Here is a 23,811-nt window from a genome sequence, read left to right on the forward strand (position 1 = left end):
CAGAGTGGGGGAGGGAACTTCACGTACACTGAGCTGGGAGTGGGTTGTCATTTATTTATTCATTCATCCATTCATCCATCCGCTCAGTATCCCCCGGCGTGGACCCCACCCACGGCGGGCACGGGGCCACCCTGGCAGATCTGGAAGACGCTGCCAGCCCTGGCTCCAGGCCTGCCACAGAAGAGGGGGGTGCGGTGGACGCATGGCCTTTTCTCTTCCCTGCGTCCCCCCGCCCCCCACCCCGGGCTCCAGGCACTCCTGTACCCAGTGCTCTGCGTGAGGTGAACCTTCATCGCACGTCGGGGCCGCTGTGGTCTCAAAGCGGTGTGGTCAGCGCCCATTTCTTTTTTTCTCTGTGTGGTCCCGGGAAGGAGGCAGCAGAGCAAATGAAGTCCCAGCTCTCTGGCCGAAGGGATTCTCAAGAAGGAGCCCTGAGAGATGGACAGTGCCAGGCGGGGAGGCTGTGGGAGGAGGGGCTGGGGAGAGCGGCCCACGGGCCGCTGATGAGCCCCAGGAGCTCATGGCCCAGCCCCGGGCCTGCTGCACGGACCCGGCCTCCACCGCACGCCCCCGAACTGAGACGTGAGCGCCGGGCACACCACCCCGAGCACCCCGGCTGACCGCCGGGCGGCACACACGTGGGAGCAACCTGGAACGTCCTGGGAACGGAGCCGGCTCACAGGAAGCCGGCGAGACCTCACCACCTCTGGGATGTAACGGGGCGGAGTGTTTGCTAAGGGAAAAATACCAATATTCTCAGCAGTATTTAGACAGGACCCCGGGTCTCATGAGCTGTCACTCAAACGACCAGGGCACAAGCCGAAAGAACGGGGCCTGTGGAGAAAGGGGAAGCGGCAACGTCTCAGAGGGCAAAGGCCATCGACAGGCCGAACTGGACGCAGATGACACAGGTGTTAGAATTTTCCTGCAAGGCTTACAGCAGTTCTTTTAAATATGCTCCAACGAACGTTTGCAACTACTGTGGAAATGACCGAAAGACAGAATGTCTAGCAAAGACATAGCGGTTACAAAGAGGAGCAAATGAAAACGTCAGAACTGAAGTAAACAAGCAGTCGCCCCGTACTCACGAGGCATGTGGTCTGAGACCCCCAGTGGGTGCCTTGAACCACCCATGGCACCAAACCCCGTGTAGTCGAGGCTTTCTCTGTGCACACAGACCTAGCGTAAAGTTAAATTTGTAAATGAGGTGCACGCAGGGAGAGATGAACGACAATGGCTCATATTAAAACAGAGCAAGTATCACAACACACTGTAACAGAAGTTATGCTTGCATCAATGTGCTCTCTCTCTCTCTCTCCGTCTCCAGTAACTGTATACTTTCAGCTCAAACCTAGTCCTCAGTCTGTGCGACCATCTCTCCCTGGCAGTGAAGGGCTCGGTGTCGCTGGTTTTGGGGGCCCCTTGCTGAAGTTTTAGAGGGGCTCACTGCTTTCTGGGGCGCCACGTTGCTGCCCATGGGGCGGGTGTTCTGTGCCCCCCACCTACTCACCAGTGAACACCTTTTCCATCCTAACCAGCACCTGTCCCACTCTGTGGCCGGAACTTGTGCAGTTTGGGGGTCCACGGCAAAACCAGCGTGGATTTCTTTTTCCTTGTTCATAATTTCACGAATAGGAAATTCATTCCTAGCCTATGCAGACCTTAGCAGCCTCAGCACACGTATGTTTTTCTTTCCTTAATACACAGAGAAACTTTTGCCTTTTCACCCAAGGAAGCACGTTCTGGCTCCTCTGGGGCACACTCCAGCCGCCAGCCTCACCGCTCTTGCACTTTGGGGCCGTTGTTAGGGACGATGAGAATTGCTTGTTTGTTTGTTTTGCGCTTTAGACCCCACATCCAAGTGAAATCCTACGGTGCTTGTCTCTCTCTGCTGGGTGTATTTCACCAAGTGGAATATGCCCTAGGTCTGCGGTGTTGTTACAAAGGGTGAGATTTCATTTTCTTTTATTGGGTGGAAACAGTGAAGGGATTAAGAAATACAGATTGGAAGTTGCAAAACAGTCCTGGGGAAGTAAAGCTCGGGGGAATACAATACAGTCAATAACAGGCCTGGGGCCACGTGGGCACTAGAATTTACTTTGTGAGTTAGGTGGTAGGCTAACTACTACGCCGCACACCTGAAACTAATATAAAATACTACTGGATGGCGACTACAGTTTAAAAGTGTAAGGGTCCCTGGAACACAAGCAGCTTAATTGCTGGTAGTGGGTCCGATGCCGGTGACGCTGAGTGACTGTGGCAGGGAGCGTGTGCAGTGCGGAGCCGCGGACACGGGTGACTCGCATCTGGGCGAGACAGAGCCCACGGCTGGAGATTTCATCTGTCTGCGCACATACCGCAGGCAATGCAAAGCTTATGAACTGCTTATTTCTGGAATTTTCCGTCTCAGACTTCTGGGCTGGGATTGACCCCAGGTAACTGGAGCAGTGGGAAGGGAAACCGTGGATAAGGGGGGCTCCTGGACTCCTCCCCAAGAAAACCTGGCTGGAAGCCTCAACAGCGGGAAGCAGCTGACAGAGGCAAGGCACGCGTTGGATGAGGGACTCGGGGGTTCATTCCTTCTCCTCCGGGTGCTGGCTGCCTCAGGAGCAGGGTGTCCTGACAGTGCGAGGCCTGCGGGGGTGTTCAGAGGGTGTGGGGGGCCTGCGGAGGTGTCCGGACCATGTGGGGGGGCCGCAGGGGTGTCCGGACCATGTGCAGCGCCTGTCACCGCAGGGCACTCCAGGGCACCAGGAGCCTGGGCGGCGGACAGGCAGAGCTAGGGGCCCCTGAAGGGCACAGGGCTGACCAGGCGCTCTGTTGGGGGCGGAGGAGAGGGACCTGGTCCACACTGTAGCCTGAAGCGTGAGCGGCAGGGCCAGCGGGACCCAGGCTGGGCCTTGACCCCTGGCCTCACTCCCGCCTGTGTCCGCGGCCTTGAACCCTGCGCACGTGCATTGCCTAAGCAGACCTTTGTTGTGGGTGCCCCTGCGCCTCCACGCGTGCCAAGGTCTGATGTTGAGGTGGTAATCTGCCTTTTTTCCGAAATAGGAGTAAGTCTACCATGGGCGGGGCAGGAGTTCTGCTCTTCCCGTAAACTGGGAGGCTAAGAGTCGCCCCTTGGTGTTTTCCCCACGGCGCACAGGCCCTGGGGGTTCACGTGGCTCCCAGGTGCCAGCGGAGTCGTGAGTGGCGCGTCTGCTGTCCCGATTCCTGACTCAGCTACTCAGCACCCGAACCTGCGGACAGACCCAGACCGCGAGCGGGAAAATGAGGCCCGGCCACAGGACATAGGGAGCAACATAGACCCCGCCTGCCGCACCACCCCCTTCGGAGCAGCTGGGAAGGAACAAGCGACCTAAAAATAGCAAAAAAAAAAAAAAGAAAAAAAACCCCATCCGCCTTCCGGGCGGATGGGTCCCAAGGGGAATGGCGGCCAAAGCAGAAAGGCCTTCCTTGGGAGCCTGGGAGCCGCGCGGCTGCGGACCTCAGGCGCTCCTCCGCGCTGGGGCTCCGGCACTGCTCGGCCCCGCGGCAGCAGTCTGTGCCCTGTGCTGCCGCTGCCCCCCTCCCTGGCAGCAGCCCCGGCTGAGTATAACAGACACGGGCGGTTTCCCGGTTTTCCCCCCCAAACCTCCCAGGGCCCCGCCCCCGCCGCAGTTTCACTTTTGAGTTCACCTCCGCCCGCCCGGGACTCGGCGGCGCTCGCAGCGGCGGGGACTCCAGCGAAAGCGCGACTGTCGGTGGTGGCCGAGGTAGGGGAGAGGGTCCAGGCCGGGTTGGCCGGGGTCTCCAGGGAGGGACGTGATGTCAGGGTGTGTGGCCGGGAGTGGGGGGCCCGGCGGCGGGGAGGGGCATGTTTCTGAGGACGGGGCCACTGGCTCTCGGAAATCCCAGGCCCCGCCTTGTCGCCCTTCCCGGGGCTGCTTTTGCTTTCTCCAAACTCCAAGCTGAACACAGCCCGGAAGATCCAGGGGGTGAGGTGAGTGGAGGCCGGGACAGGCCCCCTCCCCAGGGGCAGGTCCTCCCCCGGGGGCACCGAGGCCCAGCCGCGGGGGGCGGGGTGGGGGTGGGGGTGGGGGAGGGGGGTGGGGGGCCCAGGAGAAAACCCCCTGCCCAGGAAGAGGAGTCCTCAGAAGAAATTCTCTGGCTCGCGGAGCCTGGCCCTGCGTAGGGGAGGAAAGTAGCCAGTGACTTCAGCGAGTTCCTTCTCAAATTGCCGCCATGGCCAGTTCAAAGGAAGGGCGCTCCGTGAGCTCTTCCCGCCTCCCTCCCCTCCCGCAGGAGCGGGGCAGGGCCCGCAGGCGGCCGCAGCTGTGGGCCAAGGGCCCCTCCTCCGCTGTCCCGTAGCCGCCGGGCCCTCATTGGTGGACGTTAGGGGTCCTGCCTTCCCCATGTGCTTCCCCCGCCCCCCCTGCGCCTGGGCTTCCCGTTGCCTTGAACTTCTCCCGGGAGGCGAGTGCCGGCCTGGAGGGCAGAGGGTGTGGAGCCTGTCCGGTCCTCCAGGACAGGTTCTCCTGCGCAGGCCCGGGAGAACCTCAGAGGACACACTAGTTCTCTTGGGGGCCTCGTTTATTACCTGCACGGCACCCGGGCTGGGCCCGCCCCAGACTGTTAGCCCGGCGCCTTTGTTCTTCGTGGGGTGGGAGTGGGGTGCAGAGGCATGGCGGAGGGTTCCAGCAGAGTCACCTGCGACTGCCTCAGAGAATCCCACCCAAGTATCTAATGTTGCAAAGAAACAGTCCTGGAACTAATCGTTCTGACGTTCCTTAGAGCAGGGAAGAGCTTCATGGGGCCTCACCGCGCTCCTCTCTCCCCTCCCGCCTCGATCTCTGGCTCCCTCCGCGCTGGGCCCTGCAGAACTCCGCGGGGTGGAATGTTCTGTTACCGGGCTGTTGGGAGCCAGCTGTGGCTACCAGCCCACTGCGAGTAAAACACTGAGCTTTAAATTTTGTGTCATCTAAAATAGATTCCAGTGGCCACGGCGATCGTCACTACCACCTTCCCCAGCACAGTGACATTTTTTTGCATCTTCTGAATTCCAACGCATTTCTCCCCTGTAGAGAGGAGACTGCGAGACCCGTGGGGGCCAGTGGCAGCCGGGGCGGAGCGTTTCCTTCGCTGTGGAGAAGTCCTGGCCGGGCATCCCTGACCCCAGACCTCGTGTGGGCGCCCTGCGAGGAGAGCCATGGCCTCGGCCACAAGCAGCAAGAAGATGAGGGAGGAGGCCACCTGCTCCATCTGCCTGAACCTGATGGTGGAGCCCATGAGCATCAGCTGCGGCCACAGCTACTGCCAGGGCTGCATCCTGCGCTTCCTGGACAAGCAGCCGCGCCCGCCGCCGGCCCTGCCGCAGGCCTACCCCTGCCCCCAGTGCCGCGCGCCGTTCCAGCGGGCCAGCCTGCGGCCCAACAAGCAGCTGGGCGGCCTCATCGAAGCCCTCAGGGAGATGGACTGCGACGTGTGCTGCGAGGAGCACAACGAGCGGCTCCAGCTGTTCTGCGAGGACGAGGGCCAGCTCATCTGCTGGCGCTGCGAGCGGGCGCCGCGGCACCAGGGGCACAGCACCGCGCTCGTGGAGGACGTGTGCCCCGGCTACAAGGTGGGTGCGGGGCGGCTGTTCGCCCCGAGACCCTGCACCGTGCAGCACCGTGCGGCCGGAGCCCGAGGCTGCAACCCTGCTGCGCGGCCTCCCTCGGGCCGTCCTCCCGAAAACTGGGTCCGGTTAGCATGGGTCCTCCCTGAATCTAGTCCCGGCTGTCCTTCCGGACCTTCGGTGGCGCATTGGACTCTCGCTGAGTCCGCTGTGGCTGTGATAACGTGTCCCTGCGCTAGGACGCCGGGTGGTCATTTATCGCTTCGCTTGTGTGTATAATGAGACACTGCAGTGTGCGGGGCCGCGGGGCGAGTCTGAAAGCACAGGGTACAGAGTCCGCACCTTCCAGGCATCCTCAGTCCAGCAGGGAAGACAAACCTGGCATCCCCAGGTTTGGGTGCCGTGGGGTATGGGTGGTACCGGGGTAAGTGGTTCTGAGGGACAAAGAAGCTAATGCGTGTCCAGGTGTGGAGAAGAGAGAGGGCGCTCCGGGCGAGGGCACCAGGGGCGGCCCCACGGCCAGGGGCGGGGCGTGGGGTGACAGGCAGGTGACAGCCCAGAGCCCGTGTCAGCTCAGTCTAGGCCCGGCACAGGGTGCTGACCACTGGCCGCGGAGGGATCAGGCAGACACCGAGTAGAGCCTCCGCCCAGCACTGACAGGTGTTCCCTGTAAGGGTGGGGCGCCAGGTTGTGGGCAAGATTGAGGCAGGGCAGTTGAAGGAGCTGGAAGTGGTTGGTGGTGGAGGATCACGCTGCGGCAGAGGTTAGCGCGGCTCCTGTTTCTCCCCCAGCAGCACCTGGAGGAGGCTGACCTGGCCGTGGGGGCTGAGGCGTGGCCACGTGGTTTACTTCCCTCTCTGCCCTGCCAGGGTCTGAGGACAGTGACCCAGGGTGGGACTCCTGGTTCGCTCCCCTGAGAGGCGGAGGTGGTCCCGTTGAAAGCTCTGGGTCCCTCTTCAGGACACGTGCACCCCGACTGCCCCGTGGCACTCGGCAGCCTTCCTGAAAGCCTGCGGAGCAGGGACAGACCAAACCCGGGACCCCCCCCCGCCCCCCGGGAATTCCTTTCCCACCAAGTCACAGGAACAGGAGCAGCACAGGGCGACCATTAGGAGACACGGAAGTCTCACTGCCCCGTTCGGGGTCTTCGCTCTGCCACTTCCTAGGTGGGTGACGCTGAGGGAGTTGTTTAATGCCCCGCGCCTCGGTTCCCCGCCTATAACCGGGGGGAACAGCAGCCCCCCCCTCCCGGCCCGCATGCCCAGGAGCTGTGTGTGACCAGCTCTGCGGGCGCGAGTATGTGTGAAGCTCCCCAGCTGGCGCGGAGCAAGGGCGGCACAGTCCTTGGCTTACCAGCTCGGGGAGCCCGGCACCCAGCCCTGCTGTGCCGACCACGGCCGGCCCTTCGGTCCGGCTTCAAACTGCTCTCCGTGAGAACGTGATGAAAATACCTCAGAAAGGCTTGATACAGACACTATATCGTTTTAAATTGGCTTCATGGCACCCTTCTTCAGCAGCCATCAGGGCCCCCCGCCCCCTCCTGCCGGTGCTGGGACTTGGCTGGGCTCTTGCCCGTTCCGTCCCGAGTCGCTGCAGAACCCACAGGGCGCGCTGGGCGTGCAGCCTTGCTGGGCTTGCTTCCCGTGTTACCTGGTCAGGTGGTCCTGCGCACGATGGTTATCTTGCTCTGTGGGCAGCATTTCCTTGGCAAGACCGTAGTGGTGGACCGAGGTCGGGACAGAGGTCAGCAGGTGAAGTTGGACACTCAGCTCGACCGTCACCAGTCTCCGCGCCTGGGCAAGTTGCGTGTCCTCTCCTGAGTCCTCAGTTTCTGCAGCACGGAGTTGGTGTTAAAGGTCCCACCGATGGCTCAGGGCGGTCGAGGGGATAAGTGAGCCCCTGCCCACGCAGCCCGCGGGGTGCCCCCTGCAGTGCCGGGGCTCCCTCCAGGTGCAGCGTCATTCTGGTCGTCTGGGAGGCCTGGGCTCCTACCCCGCACCCGGTGCCTCATGGAGAGCTGCCGGATTGGATAAACTTTATTCACCCTGTTTTCCCTCCAGGAAAAGCTCCAGAAAGCCATGACAAAACTGAGGCAGCTGGAAAAGGAATGCACGCACCAGAAGGCGTCCAAGGGGAAGCAGATAACAGAATGGAACGTAAGCGTGCAAGTCCTTCGCCTCCAGCTGTTTTCCGGCCCAGCACTGGGCGTGGGGGGTGATTGGGCAAAGCACAGTGGCCGTCTCCCTAAACCAGACCAAACGGGGAACCCCGACAAGAAACCGTGTTTGTTGTCGTGCCCTAACTTGACTGCATCTGTGGGAACCATCTCCTGCCCCTTCAGCCTATCGGCAGTGATCGGCCTGGCGCCCGACACCTGCCGGGAGAGGCGGAATCCCTGCTCCCGGTTACCGAGAGCTGTCCCTCGTGGGTGTGTGGTTGTCAGCGCCTCCGAGTGGCCTCCTGGCTTGGGGGCCTCGGACGCGTTCCCCACGCTGCGGGGTGCAGCTCCCAGAAGACAGAGTCACCGCAGGCTGACCCTGCTCACTCAGACTCACGCGTCTGATCGAGGAAATCTGTCTGGTCTGCGCGGAGGATCGCTTCGGCTACAAGGGCCCGCCCCCCCGCAGACCGCAGACCATGGGCCTAGACCGTGTCCGCCCAGCCCTGTGGTCAGAGAGGCATCCCTTTGCGGTCATGGTTATGTAAGACGTCAGGTCCCGTGGGACCTGAGCCGTGTTGCCTTTTTCGTGGGTCCCTTCTGACCTCCGCCCTGATCCTGTGTGCGCAGGTGGTGGACTGGGACTCCCGGGGCGCTCGCTCTTCCTGCCCTCATTTCTGGGATCCCGGCAGGGGGAGGGCCTGGACCGTCCAGGGTGTGTGGAGGCACCGTCAGTGGCCCTCTGGCCGGCTCGTTCCCCGTGTGGGTGGAGAAGCCACTGGGGCGCGCTGCAGTCCTTCATCTCCCCCGGCGACAGCTGAGTCCGCCGGGTGTGCCATCCGGTTTCGGTCCGTCCTCACATAAGGATGATGAAGTGGACCCGGGGCCGGTGGGTGGGTATTTCTCAGCCGACTGTGGCGCAGCCTGCCGTCGGGCCTCCCCCTGCTGGGAATCGGGCCTCGCAGCGCCTGGGTGGAGTCCCCTCTTGGGGTGACGTTCATGACGAACTTTCGCCTCGTGATACTGCCTCAGACTCAGACTCACCGTCTCGCATCCCTCACAAACACTAGTTTTATCTTTGTAACTCACTGATCTTCAACCAGCGTGCTGAAAAAAATCTTTAAAACATGCAATACCTGACTATTTACTCAGGGACACTGACCTCTTTTCCTTTAGAGTAAAAAAAAAATGACAACAGCCAATACAGCAATAGCCGTCCCGTGCGAATGCCCTGTCCCGCGAATCATAAGTATGTAAGTCACGTAGTAGAGCTGCATCTTTCTGGTCCTGTCACATGATAAGGTTGCATCTGATTGGTTAATTCTTGGTACCAGAAATATGCAAGTGCAGGTACCAGATTTTTAAAAACTTTTTATTGATTTTAAAGCAAGAGCAGAAGGAAGAGAGAGAGAAAGAAGCACTGATTTGTCGTTCCACTTATTGGTGCATTCATTGGTTGGTTTTTGTACGTGCCCTGACTGGGGATCGAACCCACAACCTTGGTGTTTTGGGATGATGCTCTAACCAGCTGAGCTACCCAGCCAGGGCAGGTCCCTGAGTTTTTAAAAAGTCACTTTAGAGCAAAAATGAGTAGGCAGTTATTATTATTATTTTGTAAGTTGATCAAAATTATACCTATTTTTGTCACATCAGCAAAAATATATATTTTTGGTGTACTGCTGGATTTTGGTAATTAGCTTATGCGTGCCATGAGGTGAAAAAGGTTGAAAATCGCTGTTGTAACTGATGGTTGACTTTGGCCACAGTTGTGTGATTAAATTATTTAGCGCTCCCAGCCTGCATCTGGGCGGGAGAATGAGGAAATTCACTGGGGACTGAGGTCTGTGACCACGCTTCCCAGGCATGATAAGAGCTGGCCACTGGCCACCAGCCACCTCGTGCAGCTCCATGACTCATGGGCAGACCATGTCGAGGCGGTTGAGCAAACTTCCTTTTGTGTGTGCATGTGCATTAGAAATAGAAATAACGCACAATTCACCATCTTAACCATCGTTAAGTGCACAGTTCAGTGGCGTTACGTACTTTTACGTGGTTGTAAGCCATCGCCCCCACCCGTCTCCAGGACTGTTCGTCTCGCAGAGCTGAGAGTCTGTCCCCGTTGCCCCCTTCCCTCGGCCCCCGGTAACCACTGCTGTCCTTTCTGTCTCTGCGACTTTTGACTGTTCCAGGCCCCTTCCGTAAGTGGAATCATACAGTGTGTGTCCGCCTGTAACTGTCTTGTTTAACTTCCCATGATGCCCTCGAGGCCCGTCCGTGACTTTGCCCGTGTCGGAACCTGTTCCTCTTCCAGGCTGAGTGGCAGCCCGTCCCATCTCTAGGCCACCCCTTGTTTATCGATCGATTCATCCACGAGGGGCCGTTGGGTCGTTTCCACCTTTTCAGCGTCTTTTCTCGACTCTAGGAGATGATCAGTGTTAAGAGACAGAAGATCCAGTTCGACTTCAGAAACCTGCACAGCTTCCTGGAGGAGGAGGAGAAGTGGTACCTGTGGAAGCTGGACCAAGAGAAGGAGCAGACTCTGAAGAGGCTGAGGGAGAGCGAGGCCAAGCTGGGGCAGAAGAGACACCAGCTGGAGAGCCACATCCTGGAGCTGGAGGAGCGGTGCCAGGGCTCGGCGCAGAAGCTGCTGCAGGTGGGGCTGGCGGGGAGGGTGAGGGCCGCCCGCCTCGCCCAGAGGGGGCTCGTCAGTGCGGGGACTTTACCGTCACGCTTCTCTCAGGTGCAGAGTAGTATCTGCCAGGTGGCCTCCGCTGCTCTGCAGGACACCTTGATGTGAATCGGAAAACTGCCCCCCGGCTGGGTGGATGTGGTGGGCTCCTTGGCCGAACAGACCCACGGGCCGCCTTCCGCTGGCATCCGCCTCTGCGCCATGTGCAGGGAGCCCTGTCGGACGGTCTCCTGAAAAGCTTGTCCCGGTGACAGGCGGGGGACCAGGTGGGGGGCCGGGGTACGTGCTGAGCTTCGCCTGAGTGGTCCGGAGCTCGCGCACAGCCCTCTTCCCGCACCTGCAGCTGCTCACCCAGTTCGCACTAGTAGGACAGGAGGTCACACTGTGAGGCTGACGGTGTCACGTGGCTGTTCCACCCCCCGTGGGACGCCTGTGGCCGTCACCCCTGTGCCCAGTCCCCGGTGCTGTGCATGCCCCACCGCTAGGGAGGGACGAGTGGTCACGCACAGGGCTCACGCTGGGAGGGAGGCGAGGTCAGTGAAGGCAGGTCTTGCCCGCGGGAGCATGGGGGAGCTGCCCACACACCTCAGCAGGAAGGCAATGGACCCGGAGCTTGAGGAGCGTCCTGCCGTGCTCGCCCCCCACCCGGGGGTCAGGGTGGGGGTCGTTGTGGGGGGCATCCCCCACATCGGAGGCTGCGGCCACTTCTGGGAGGGAGCGGGGATTGAGACCAGCCCCATGAGTGTGGATGTTCCCGCACCCACCTGTGCCTTTGTGTCTCTGCAGGACGTGAAGGCCACGCTGAGCAGGTGAGTGTTGGGTGAGCGAAGAGGGAGGGAGCGGGGGTCTCGGAGCAGAGGGCCCGTTCTGCTCAATCTGGGCCTCCGCTCGCCCCAGGAGTCAGGCCGTGCAGCTGGAGGCCCCGGACACCCTCTCCCTGGAGGTTCGGACTGAGTGTGACGTTTCGAAGCGTTACTTCGACGTGAAGAAGCTGCTGAGGAGCCATCAAGGTACGTGAAGCCGCGGCGTCGCGCGAGGCGAGTGTACCGGCTCACTCTGGTCCTCCCCACCGCGCCCTGGGACGGGGTGCTCGCTTCTGCTTTGTGTCTCGGGACCGAGGCTGGTAGGTGGGCCTGTCTGAGCGCCCACGGCTGGTCTGAAACAAGGCTCTCCCTTGCGCACAGGCTGGTTTCGTTGAAAGTAAACCCTGTTCTGGGCAACAAAAAAACCGAGTCTTTTCCCCCCCGACAGTGAGCGTGGTTCTGGATCCAGACACGGGGCATCGGGAGCTGATTGTGTCTGAGGATCGGAGACAGGTGACCCGGGGGTGCCCCCAGGACAATCTGGACGTGTCTCCCAGGAGGTTCACCGCCGCGCCCTGCATCCTGGGCCGTGAGAGCTTCACCTCAGGGCGGCACTACTTTGAGGTGGACGTGGGAGAAGGGACCGGGTGGGACGTCGGCGTCTGCGTGGAAAGTGTGCCGAGGGACGCGGCCCTGAAGCAGGAGCCCCAGGCTGGCTTCTGGGCTCTCCGGCTGTGCGCCAAGGATGGCTACGTGGCGCTGACCTGGCCCCGCACGCCCCTGCGCCTGGGGGAGCAACCCCTGGTGGTGGGGGTGCTCCTGGACTGCGAGGCCGGAGTCGTCTCCTTCTACAGCGTGACCTCGGGCTCCCGCATGTTCACCTTCCCCAAGGCCTCCTTCTCGGACGCGCTGCGGCCCTACTTCCAGGTCTACCCCTACTCCCCCTTGTTCCTGCCCCCGCTGGACGCGTGAGGACGGGAGCGGCGTCCTGGGCTGCACCCGCCGGAGAGACTCTGTGAGGCCGGGAGGTGAGCACTCTGGGCTGTGTGCTCCCCTGCTGTGCCCGGGCCCCCAGCGCGGGGCCGGGCTGTTGTGGGTCCTCGCCAGTCTGCCTCGCACGAAGGGCTGTCAAGGACGAGAGCCCCACAGCCGGCCAGTCTAAGCCTGACCTCCGCAGCCGCGTCGGTGGGCTCTGAGCTTTGGTTTCCGCAGTCTGTGGGAGGCGCGGAGGTCAGGAGGTCCGAGTGCTCCTGTTCTGTTTTGTTTTTTCTTTTCTCATCTGAGGACATGCTCTTTGATTTTTAGAGTGAGGGGAAGGGAGGGAGGGAGAAAGGGAGAGAATCATCAATGGGAGAGAGAAACGTCAATCGGTTGCTTCTTGTACACACCCCAACCACGGACTGAACCCGCATCTCAGGCGTGTGCCCTGACGGGGGATCGAACCTGCAGTCTATGGGCTTCACTTTCCGTTCATGGGACGACACCGCAGCTGGCTGGGCTGTCCGTCAGGGCCCCCTGGTGTGTTTGATGCGGTTTGGACTCGCGTGGGGATGACTCAGTGGCTGCAGGTGCTCCGCTCGCTGCACGAAGAGCCGGAAAACCGAAACAGCCGTGAATCCGGTAGCCGCCGACTCGGCCACTAATCTCAGCCATGGCCCCTGGGGACAAGGTCTTGGGGGACAAAATCTTGGGGGACAAGGTGGGTGCAGAGGCCATAAGACTCCTGTGTTCTGCCCGGACTGTCCCCAAGCACGGTGTGAGAGTGCTGGGGGTCTGGCCCGCAGGAGGCTGGAGGGGGGTGGGCTGTGATGGGGCCGCCTCCTGCAGACGAAGTGCGTGTTTCCAGGATGTGCTTGTGCCCGCTGTGGTGAAGTGTTTGTACATCTCAGTAAATGGTTATCGCTGGCGTGGTTGCTCGTGGTCTTTATTGTTATTCATGCACGAACAAACAGGGCTCAACTCTGCACAGGTTTAGTTCGAAAAGCACGTTCCATTCCCTAAATTATCATCCCCGAGATGACCGATGATGAGACCTGAGTGAAGTCACCCAAAACACGTCACAAAATGGCTAAGCGTTACGGTACTTTATGGCAGGCGTGTTGATGTGTGTGGATGCCCTCTGACGTCCTCTCTCAGGGAACGGGGCGAACGAGCTGTTTCTGGGTGTCGGAGGCCTGGCTGGGCCTGCACCTGCATCCAGAGGACACAGAAGAGGCCGCACTGCCCCTGTCCCCAGCCTGTCAGCTCTCCCGGCGGGCTGATCGAGGCCAGGCGCAAGTTGAACATGAAGGGCCACTTCGGCGTAGGAATTATCTTGAGCAGAAGGCAACAGAGGAAAGGCAGATACAGTGAAAGCTCTCCCCTTCCTCCGTTTGCCTAAAAGCAGGACACGAGTTTGCAAAGGTGGCCTCCCGTCCTCTGTACCAGGAAGCACAAAAGTTAAATCGCCAGAGATGCCAGACGCCTATCAGCCCAGAGGCGGCACCGGGGGAGTGGACAGGCAGCGTGTCCTCTTCCGTGACTGTCCCTGTCCTTGTCCCCCCACAACCTGCTACCCAGGAGGCCATTTTCCTCTGTCTTGCCACATCTCTATTGCTCTTTTGCTCTAAATCTATTGCTCTTTTGTTCAGATGCTGTAGCAGCTTAAGTTCCAACCACTACTTGGGGTTACTCTTTGAGGCTTTCCATGTGTGTGTGCAATGCACGTGTCAGGAAAATGTCTGTCCCTTGTGCTCCCACTGCAACCACGCTCACAAGACTCCGCGTCGCCTCTGGCAGCACAGGCGTACGTCTCTCTTCCCCGCTCCACGCCGGGCGTCCTACGGCTCAGCTCCGCCCCGACACCCACTGCAGTCAGAGCACATCTCCCAGGTTAAGGCCTCAGCCCCGCCCACCGCAGACCCTGGTCCCCAGCGCAGGTCGTGGTCACCTGTGCTGCTGACTGATGGCTGTACATTGGGGGTTCCCACGACCCCCCCTTTGGGTTCAATCATTTGCTAGAACAGCTCACAAGTCTCAAAAATAGGTTGTTCCCTGGTTGACTATACAGTAAAGGATGCGATCAAGGGTGCAGATGAATGATCAGCTGAAAAGATACACATGTCGAGATCCAGAAGGGTCCCCAGCAGGGAGCGTCTGTCGCCGTGGTGTTGGGACACCCCAGCCTCCTGGCACATGGTTTTGTTTGCAAACACAGAAGCTCTCTCCGTCTTGCATTTTCGCGATTTTAATGGCGGCTTCAACACGTGGGCATGATCAGGCATGAACTTAATCTGCAGTTCCTCCAGCCTCCCCGGTGGGTGGGGCTGGGGGTGGGGCTGAGCGTCCCAAACTTCTAATCATGTTAGTCTTTCTGGTGACTGGCCCCTATCCAAAAGCCCAGAGTGGCCTCATTAGAAAGAAAGACACTCCTGTCACCCGGAGAATCGCAAGGGATGTAGGGGCTCCGCGTCAGGAGTTTTGGGCAAAGACCAGACACTGCAGTAAAACATGCTCCCCGCGCTTTTATCACTCCGGGTACTACCAGGGTCTCAGGAGCTCTGTGCCAGGAACCGGGATATTTGCATATTTACTGGCCAACCAAACCTCTCCGGTCCTACCAATCACACTGCGAGGATTTGCAGCCCTCATTTGCATAGAAATAGACCAATCAGGAGCGGTTGGTAGGCACTCTCTTCTTTATGGAAGCCAGCCTCAGCTCTGTCTCAGCGAGAGTGCCCTCTGGGTTTTCCGGGGAGGCTTCAGCTTCCAGGCCGCAGGTTTAACTGGAAGTGTCCCCTGGGAGCAGAGCTGGGCCCCGACATTTGGGGCGGAAGCGGGGACCGGCGCTCACCGGGCTCTCAGCTGCTCTGTGTCGTTCTGTCTCACAGCCGTGCGTTTTCGCAGTGTTTTTCACCGAATAAAGGCTCCCCTTCACTGCACTGCGAACTGGGGCCTTCCGTTGGCGTTGAATTCGAGCTGATGACCTTCTGTTGACAGTTCATAGTGGTTGTATAGTAAACATCTATTGATGGAGTCACTATTTTAAGACGTTTAATTCCTAAGCCTTCTATCAGGGACTGAGAACTTGTGTATTTGGCGGCGTGTAGAGGGTATGGGACCCGCACCCAGGACAGACGCTCTGGCTGGGCGCAGTGTTTCAGGTTTGAATGCCAACGTGCTCTCCCGTGTGTCTAGGCGCTGTCCCTGCCTATGGCCTTGGGACTCACCCAGTCACGTGTTTATGTGTCTTCATTGTGTGGAATCTCTTCATAAACTTCACTGTTCACAAGTCACCTTTAAAGAAGTTTATTCTTCACAATATCGTGTTGTCCCTTCCTTTTTCCTGCCACTGATGTGCCATCGTCGTGTTCTCCCTCCGCAGCTGTCCCCTGTTTTCTCGGGTTCTTTAATGTCATAAGCATAAACCCTGCGGTGGCTATGCCTGGTATGATGAACTGAGAAACATAAGCAAAGAACAGAGTACCAGATGCACCTACGAGTTTGTGTTGTATATATAGAAAGAAACGTAAATATTGTTGTACTGTGTAGTTATTAGGCAAACACAATAAGCAGTGTTCTAAATTACACTTAATGTAACCTTTATGCATTTCACATTTTATAGTTCTGCTTTTACCAGCTGCTGTTAGCTACCTGGGCAACAGATATGAGGCATTTGATTGTGGTGTTTGTCTGCTGAGTGAAGGGTTAGAAGACCTTGTCTTTAAGGAAATTAACAGGTGCAAATCCAAAGTCTGTGACTGTACAATTGCCAACTGGACAGATGAGACCTCAGGTAAGGGAAGGGCGGAGAACGACGCAGCACAGGCGGGAGTTGCCCCATGCGGACGGGGCCAAGTTCCCCAGCAACCTCTTCGTTAAGATGCTTCAGGACCTACATTCCCAGCCGATCCCCGGGGCCCTGGAAATCCTGAGACCAGACAAGCAAACAGCTTTACACCCTCCTCCTGTTCCTCTCTGGTCAGCTTCGTGCCTCCTTCTCTGGGACTTCGGGGCTGAGGTCGCCCCCTTTTCACACACACAAGCACAGTCATTTTGGAAACTGCATGGAGTGGGCAGAGATCTGCTTCGCCCGGACCTCTGCCTGGATGGCCCCGCCTTCAGGAACCTGAACTCTCCCCAGCATCGCTTTTTGAGGTCCTCTCTCTGGGAACCCACACGGGGTGCAGTCAGTGCTCTCCCCATTCCCCACATTGGCTTGTGAAGATCTCCCGTCTTACTGGGTTCTGTTTTCCACCTCATCAAGTGTTCCTTTTACTACGTGATTTCACCCTGTTTGTAGAGGCAACCGGAGCCAGTGGTGGCAACTGCACCACCGCGGAGTCTGACTTTTTATGGCGCTGTCCTGCTGAGGAAACATGGGCACGAGGTGCCGTCTTCACAGCTGGGAAGGCTTGTTTCCGTGTCGGAAGTCAGGGGAACACGGCCAGCGTTCCGAGTGCAGCTGACGGTGTGTGGGCTGTCAGCGTTTCAGACCGCCCGGCCCTTGCGAATCACCCAAACAAGATTTCGCAAACCTTCAAGTCGGTCGAAATCTAAATGTTTCCTATTTATAGCAAGAGCAAAAAACACACATAGGAGGCCCTTATATTTTCTTTGGGTAACAGTAGAGTATGAAAGGAAAAAGCCATTTGCTTAGGGACTTTTTAATATTTAGCCTAACAAATCTAGCCAACACAGAAATCTGCTGGTTCAATGCTGTTGGGTTGGCCAAAAAGTCCGTATGGATTTTTCTGTAAAATAAAAGACACGTTGTTCATTTTCACCAATAACTTTATTTATTGATTTCGGTGTTTTGAGTGTGTCGGCTTCTCCCACGTGGCAGGATGTTGACCATTCTCAGTTAGTGTCTTGATTTGATCACTATCAGCGTCAGCTGGTCTACCCGACTGGGGAGCATCGTCCAGCGAGAAATCTGTAGCACAAAACTTTGCAAACCACTTTCGACACATTTGATCAGTCTCAGCACCTTCTCCAAACACTGCACAAATCTTTTTCTTGTGTTTCAGTTGTGTTTGTAACCCTTCTTGAAATGATAAAGCATAGTATGTCAAAAGTGTTGCGTATTTTCTTCCATCGTCAGTATTAAAATGGCTACTCAAAAATTCACTAATTTTAATGTTTTAAAAAAATGAATGTTGATGTGACAGCTGTCACAATACAATTTAACAAAATTGTTTCAAATGAAGTAAAGACAACTAAGTGCTACTAGAGCCATCTTATGGAAAAAACCCAAACTTTTTGGACAACCCAAATATTCTATTGAAGTAGAAATAGGCTTTAGAAAAAAGGGTGTTTGTCTCAGCTATTTTGTTTTTTATACTTTTATAGAATAAATGAAAATCAAAAAAGATTGAGGGAAGCATTTTATTTCTACTCAAAATTAAAGAAATGGACTAATTTAAACCATAGATAGTTGGTGGCATTATCAATTAGGAAATTCTGGTAAAGCCACTACAGTAATACAAGGTAAACGTTATAAATACCCATAATCTTGAGACATAATTTAAGAAACCAATTCTAAAGGAGCCAACACCTAATTTCAAGAATTTTCATTGTAAAGTTAGGGCAGCCAAAATATTCTGGAATTTCTTCAAACAAAACAAATGAATGGCTTCGTAAATTTAGTTGTATGCACCAGTTTAAAGAATTATGAAGCATAATAAATGATTATTAGAAACAATAATCTAGCACATATGGTTAAGTGGAAAACATAAAATACAAAATTGAAAATGTACTATGACAAACTATGGGAAATGTACTCACAGGTTTATAAAAATTAGAATTTAGTGGAGAAAAGTGAACACTTTGCTCTGAATCAACCCTTTTTTGAGTGGATGGAGAGGAAGATTATTAGAGGCTTGCAGCTGTGCCGGCTCCCAGGCTGCGGTCCGCGCCAGCGGCCCGCGGGCGCCCTCTGCTGGGCTCACCTCCGCCACCCGGGAAAATCCGCATTCCAGAATTCCCTCTCGCGCTAGGTGAGTACTTACTTCCCCTTGGGTTTCCGTACTTGCCCCTCTTGAAGCCCCGCACCCTGGCACGGTGGTGTCACCCTGTGTAACGTGTAGTCTAGAGGTATTTGTCAGCGACCATCTCCAGGAAGGCTCCCTGTAGCCACAGGTCTCACTCTGACTTTGACCTTTCGAAAACCTTCTCTGTGTCTACGGTGGCGCAGGCTCTCCGGGCGTGGGCACAGGTGGGTGGGTTCATGGGATGGGAGGGAACCCGACGTCCTGCATCTGTCTGGGGTCTGGCCTGTACTTGAGAACATGCGCTCCTGCAAGCCGGGAGCCTTGTGTCTAAGGGCGAGTTTCGCGGCAGGTGGGGAAGAAAGGCCGGACTCCACAGCCTGGAGGCCGACCTGCGCTCAGCTCCAGGCACGCTCTGGGCTCGGGGTGTGGAGCACAAGGCGATGCGACGAGCAGTCGTTTAACGAGGAAGGAACTGGGCTGGCTCCTTGAGGAAGAAACGGCCGGCTTCCCTGGTTCTCAGGCCGTGAGGAGTGCAGGGAAGAACCCCGAGATACCGCTGAGACCTCCACGCTCCCGGCCCCGCTCCGAGGCAGGGAGCGACCTCTGTGAGGGGGCCCTGGGGGTCACAGCTGCAGGACTTCGAACCCCTCCACGTCTTCCTTCTATCTGAACATTCAAGGCAATTCTGTTTTAGGAGGTGGCCGAGGCCCTGATTGGAGTCGCATATGCAAAGGCACTGCCATTCATTTGAGCGTCAAGTTTGCATGCCTGGATGACTTCCCACACAGGAAAATGGGGAGCTACCCTTAAAATCCAAGCTCCATGACGATTTGATTTTTTATTTTTAGAGAGAGGGGAAGGGAGGGACAGAGGGAGAAAGAAACATCCACGTGTGGTTGCCTCTCACGCGTAAGGGACCTAGTCGGCAACCCAAGCAGGTGCCCTGACTAGGAATCAAACCGGTGACCCTTTGCTTTGCAGGCTGGCGCTCAATCCACTGAGCCACGCCAGTCAGATCTGGGCTAATCAAGGGCTCTTTAAGGGCAAAGATGGAGGGTTAGAGGTTAGGGGTCGTGGGTGAAGCTGATTGGTAATACTTGTGCCAGCCCCTGCGGGGTTTCCTAAGTCTGATTAATGTAGTTCTTGACACCATCTTGTCCTGGCCCTCCTAACTTTGGGTGGGTGATCCTACCAGGCTGAGGACTGGAGATCCCATGAACATTCCATAATTGTGCATCAGTGACATTAAAGCAAAATGCAGAAACGAAGTATCTTGTAACCATTGTTTGTAATTAAAATATTTAATATTCAAAATTGTATATATCTAATAAAGCAGATATAATATATGTGGAAAAGACATCCTAGACCAAGAAAATATGGAAAAACCCGCCCAAATTAGAAAAGTATCTATAACACAGGGGATAAATATAAGGTTAATTTTTCTATATAAAAATCTGCAATGAGACAAGCGGAAGACAGACTGCTCAATGAATAAATGAGCCAGAGATCTCAGTGGGAATTCCCAGAAGTGCTCATTCAAATGGCCAGTAAACCTTAAGAAAGGAAGTGATCATGTGAAATGATTTTACACCCTTTACCCTGGCAGAAATGAATGAGACCACACCTTGATGGCTGGAGGGAGGGGGAGCTCTTTCCAGGGTCTGCAAGCACCAACCAACCGAGATGTCAAAGCGTCTTGGCTGGTGTGCCACGGTCAGCAGCGGGAAATGGAAACGTCAGTGCACTTTGCTCACCCACGGGTCAGTACACTGTGCTTCTCCATGTGAAGGACATTGTCTAAAAGATGATTTGACCGAAAAGATTTTCTCAGGGTTCTGTGAAGAAAAAAAGCAAAATATAGGAAAGTGTATAGTAATATCACAGTTTTGTAAATAACCCCAAATGAAAAACAGAACAATTGCACATGCGTATGAGCCGGTGTCTGTAAAAGAGTGAATTCAGAGGAGAGCATGAATATACAGCGTGGATAAGGGAGGACTGGGGATGGGAAATGCATGTGGCAGAAGTTAGGGTTTGCGGAGAGCCATGTAAACCAATGGGAAAAAAATAAAGACCTGAAAAATAGTTATTGACTATCACACGATTTGTATGCACGTATGTGAAAACAGTCATACAACTGCTTGAGCTGTTAAGTAAAAGTGAGTAAACCTGGCTTATCATATAGTATTTTTCCTTGGGTGTGAAGACGTTTTTACATTCTGAGTCCCAGAATTAAAATTTCTATAGTTTAAAGGGACAATTCTGTGAAAGTGACCCAACTATTTAATGTGGTGCAGCCCACGCCACCAGGCTAGAAAACGGTGCACGGGACGGCATACGATCTAGTGAGGCAGAGAGTGGGAATTTCAAGTATCCAATCAGGGACGTTCTTTTTCTATAAACAGAAAAACCGGGTAAGGGTTTGATATTTGGCCCTAAAGCTCCATTGCAGCCAGGAACTTTTGTCCTCACTCTGGCTGGAAACTAGAGGGCAGCCGGCAGATCCATGCAAGGTCAGGCTCCGTGCCAACAGGCGCACCAGGCATGGTCAGTGCACAGCACCGGGGCGCTGCAGCAGGCCCACCGCCAGACAGCAGCCTGTGCGCCATCCACACCAGTGCCTCACCGCTACTGCAAGGGGCAGCTCATCTGGAGGCGGATGTTAAGCCATAGGTTCCACTGGTTTCCCCCAAAGCATTCCTGTTTTGTAAGACTGATTGAGGGAATCCTGCAGACAAGGGGGGCACTCCCTGCCTGGGCTGCAGGCAGTTCGCACCAATAACTAGCTTGGAGTGTGGGACTTCAAGTCACCTGAGAGCTGCAAAACCAAATTTGGGATTCCTAGTGAGAATTTTGATTGTCGGTGTTTCTGATGCAGAGAAGACTGGGCATTTGCGAGGGGGCTGAGGAACGGCAGTGAGCCAGATGCCTGTGTACTTCACAGCTCTTTTTGCAGAGACATGTTGGTGGCTCTTAAAAGAGCCGTTGGGTTCTGGGAACAAGGTTCCAACGGGAACTCCTACTTTTTCTTGGGTGCTACCTTCTTGGGCTTGGTACCGGTCTTCGGCTTGGTCACCTTAGCCTTGGGCGCCTTGGGCTTCACAGCCTTGGCCTTGGCAGGGCTTTTGGCTACTTTCTTGGGCTTCACAGCCTTAGGCTTCTTGGGGCTCTTGGAGGCCTTCTTGGTCACTGGTGGCTTTTTGATCTTCTTTGGAGTTTTGACAACTTTCTTAACAGCAGCGCCAGTAGCCTTTTTGGGCTTCTTAGAAGCGCCTGTCGCCTTGGGTTTCGCCGCCCCCTTGCCAGCGCTGGGCTTGGCCTCGCCGGAAGCCGCCTTCTTGTTGAGCTTGAAGGAGCCAGAAGCGCCGGTGCCCTTGGTCTGCACCAGGGTGCCCTTGCTCACCAGGCTCTTCAGGCCCAGCTTGATGCGGCTGTTGTTCTTGTCCACGTCGTAGCCCGCGGCTGCCAGCGCCTTCTTGAGCGCGGCCAGCGACACGCCGCTGCGCTCCTTGGAAGAGGAGACAGCCTGAACCAGCAGCTCAGAAACGGAGGGCCCCGCGGGCTTTTTCTTGGCAGCCGCCGCGGCCTTCGTCGGCTTCTTCGCCTTCTTGCCAGCCGCAGGTTTCTCCGGGGCGGTGGAGGCGGGCGGAGCAGGAGCGGGTGGCGCGGTCTCGGACATGGTGAAAGCAAAATAGGAGTGTGCCAACTGCGGGAACCTGACGGGCAGGAAAACGCCGCAGCGCCGGTCGCCTGGTATTTATAAGGCAGGGCCGCGCTGTGATTGGTGCGCGCCGCAGCCGCGCCCCCTGTCGCCGCTGGCACGCCCTGCTCCTCCGCGGCTGGGAAAGCCCGCGCCCCCTGGCCTCGGGTTCCCCATTACTATCGCGCGCCCAGGCTCCAGGACAATACCCTGTCGCCCCCGAGAGACAAAAACACAAGACGGGGGAAGGCCGGACTCTGCCAGTCCATCAACATCGCGGTGCGCTGCTTTCTCTTTTCGGAAACGGAGGGCCCCGCGTGCTTCTTCTTGGCGGCCGTTTCGCGGTGCCCTCTTTTTTTTCTTTTTTCCCATAGGCTCTGTTCATGGGTTGGGGGTCCGTTTGTAAATGAGGCAGTCACCTGAGCCCAAGGAGTTTCACCTGAAACTTCACCCAGAGGAAGCGTTGTTAGGGACATTTCTCTCTAATCTGCAGAAAAAGGCAAGGGACCGTTCTGAATGGCTAGGGAGTGAGAAGAAAGACCGGGGTGTAGACCCACTTCTCAGAAACGCCACTGCCTTTCCGCGCAGCGCCGCACAGAGCCACGACCTGTGTGTATCTGGACAAAGAAGAACCGTAGACAACACCAGAGCAATGAACACTCAAGCTGGACGTGTACACAACCTAAGGTGCAAAGTTTCTGCAATTCCGGCTTATTTCTGCAGCCCAATGCACTTCATGAATGTCCTACATCTCTTAATCCTCACAACATACACCAGACAGACGCTAACGTCTGTTCCTTGTAAATCAATGTTCCTTGTCAGCATGTGCATTCGAAAGATTGACGGAGCCGAAAACCGAGCATCGGAGGCATTAGCACCGCCCGGGTGATGACACGGTTCCCCTAAGGGCACGGTGCGGGGGTTTTGAGAGGGAGGGCGCACACCCTGGGATGATATTTAGGGCAGATTTCCTTCCATTGTTTGTGGCTGTCAAAGTGCTTAATTTCATTAACAATGATAACAAGTAAGCCGCCCCCCAGCGGCGACAGAACAGGGCAGTGACGTCTTCTTCCCGCGCTCGGCCGTGGTTCTCAAACAAGTCCGCTGGCCGGCTAGATGATTGCGCTGGTTTCTCTGGCAACACCAACGTATGTTACCACAGGGAGGACACTAATGTCACGATCCCAAACCCTTCGCCTCCATCTTCTCTACCGCTTTCTTACCTTTCATTTTCCGGAGATTTTATGTTTTTAAAATGCATCACAGAATTACTGAATCAGAATTTGGAAGAGGAAAACTGGAACCACGGGTCTTAGGTTGAAGGATGGAAAACTGTAACAGGTTTAAGTCTTCCTCCAAGACTGGATGGTTTCCTATGTGAATATTGTTTGAAAGATGGAGACAAGACTTTGAGATAATCAGCAAGTCATCTAAACAAATGCGGCTTTTAAACAAAAACACTAGATTGGGACTTGTAAAAATCACAGTATCTGCGTCTTGTAAACTACAAATCTAGAAACGAGGGATGCTACATCTGCTTTCTTAATGGCTACTCTGCATAATGCACTCAACCAATCAAACTGCAAAATCTGATCCACTTCATCCTAGTATAAAAGAGCCACATTCCTATCCTTCAGGCTAGGAAACTTAAAAAGAACTATGGTTTCTTGGAAATGCGAAGTAGTCCTCCCCAGGGTCTGGCATCCAATTTTGGGGCCAGTAGCTCTGTATTTAGCCTTGGGGAAGGATAGCATCACATTTCTGCACCTGGCAAAATGTGCTCTGGGATTTAGGAAACGTGAGTTTCAGAAAACTCCAAGTGTAGGATGCAGACCAAAAGCATTTAACAAAAATGTGCCTCATTACAGGGGCCAGTTCTGTGAAAGCTACTGTG

General features: G+C 56.0%; 2 protein-coding genes across 3 annotated transcripts; one reads left to right on the forward strand and one right to left on the reverse strand.

Annotated features, from left to right (window-relative positions):
• The first annotated feature begins 2,439 nt into the window (after positions 1-2,439).
• On the forward strand, positions 2,440-12,536 carry TRIM38 (tripartite motif containing 38). 2 transcript variants are annotated; one of them, XM_045817243.1, is made up of 7 exons: positions 2,440-3,755; positions 4,970-5,602; positions 7,657-7,752; positions 10,177-10,407; positions 11,230-11,252; positions 11,341-11,453; positions 11,695-12,536. In XM_045817243.1, the coding sequence occupies exons 2-7, from the start codon at positions 5,189-5,191 to the stop codon at positions 12,216-12,218; spliced, it is 1,401 nt and encodes a 466-aa protein (XP_045673199.1). In that variant the 5' UTR covers positions 2,440-3,755; positions 4,970-5,188; the 3' UTR covers positions 12,219-12,536. The 2 variants fall into 2 exon arrangements, with proteins under 2 accessions (XP_045673199.1, XP_045673198.1); XM_045817242.1 differs by having other exon boundaries at positions 5,064-5,602.
• Positions 12,537-19,930: 7,394 nt separating this feature from the next.
• On the reverse strand, positions 19,931-21,923 carry H1-1 (H1.1 linker histone, cluster member). The gene is made up of 2 exons (XM_045817056.1): positions 21,258-21,923; positions 19,931-20,052 (listed from the first exon to the last, which is right to left on the reverse strand). The coding sequence occupies exons 1-2, from the start codon at positions 21,894-21,896 to the stop codon at positions 19,954-19,956; spliced, it is 738 nt and encodes a 245-aa protein (XP_045673012.1). The 5' UTR covers positions 21,897-21,923; the 3' UTR covers positions 19,931-19,953.
• Positions 21,924-23,811: the final 1,888 nt, after the last annotated feature.

The sequence above is a fragment of the Phyllostomus hastatus genome, unplaced genomic scaffold (genome assembly GCF_019186645.2).
Source record: "Phyllostomus hastatus isolate PE091 unplaced genomic scaffold, TTU_PhHast_1.1 phas_scaffold_216, whole genome shotgun sequence".
In the NCBI taxonomy this organism is placed as follows: Eukaryota; Metazoa; Chordata; class Mammalia; order Chiroptera; family Phyllostomidae; genus Phyllostomus; species Phyllostomus hastatus.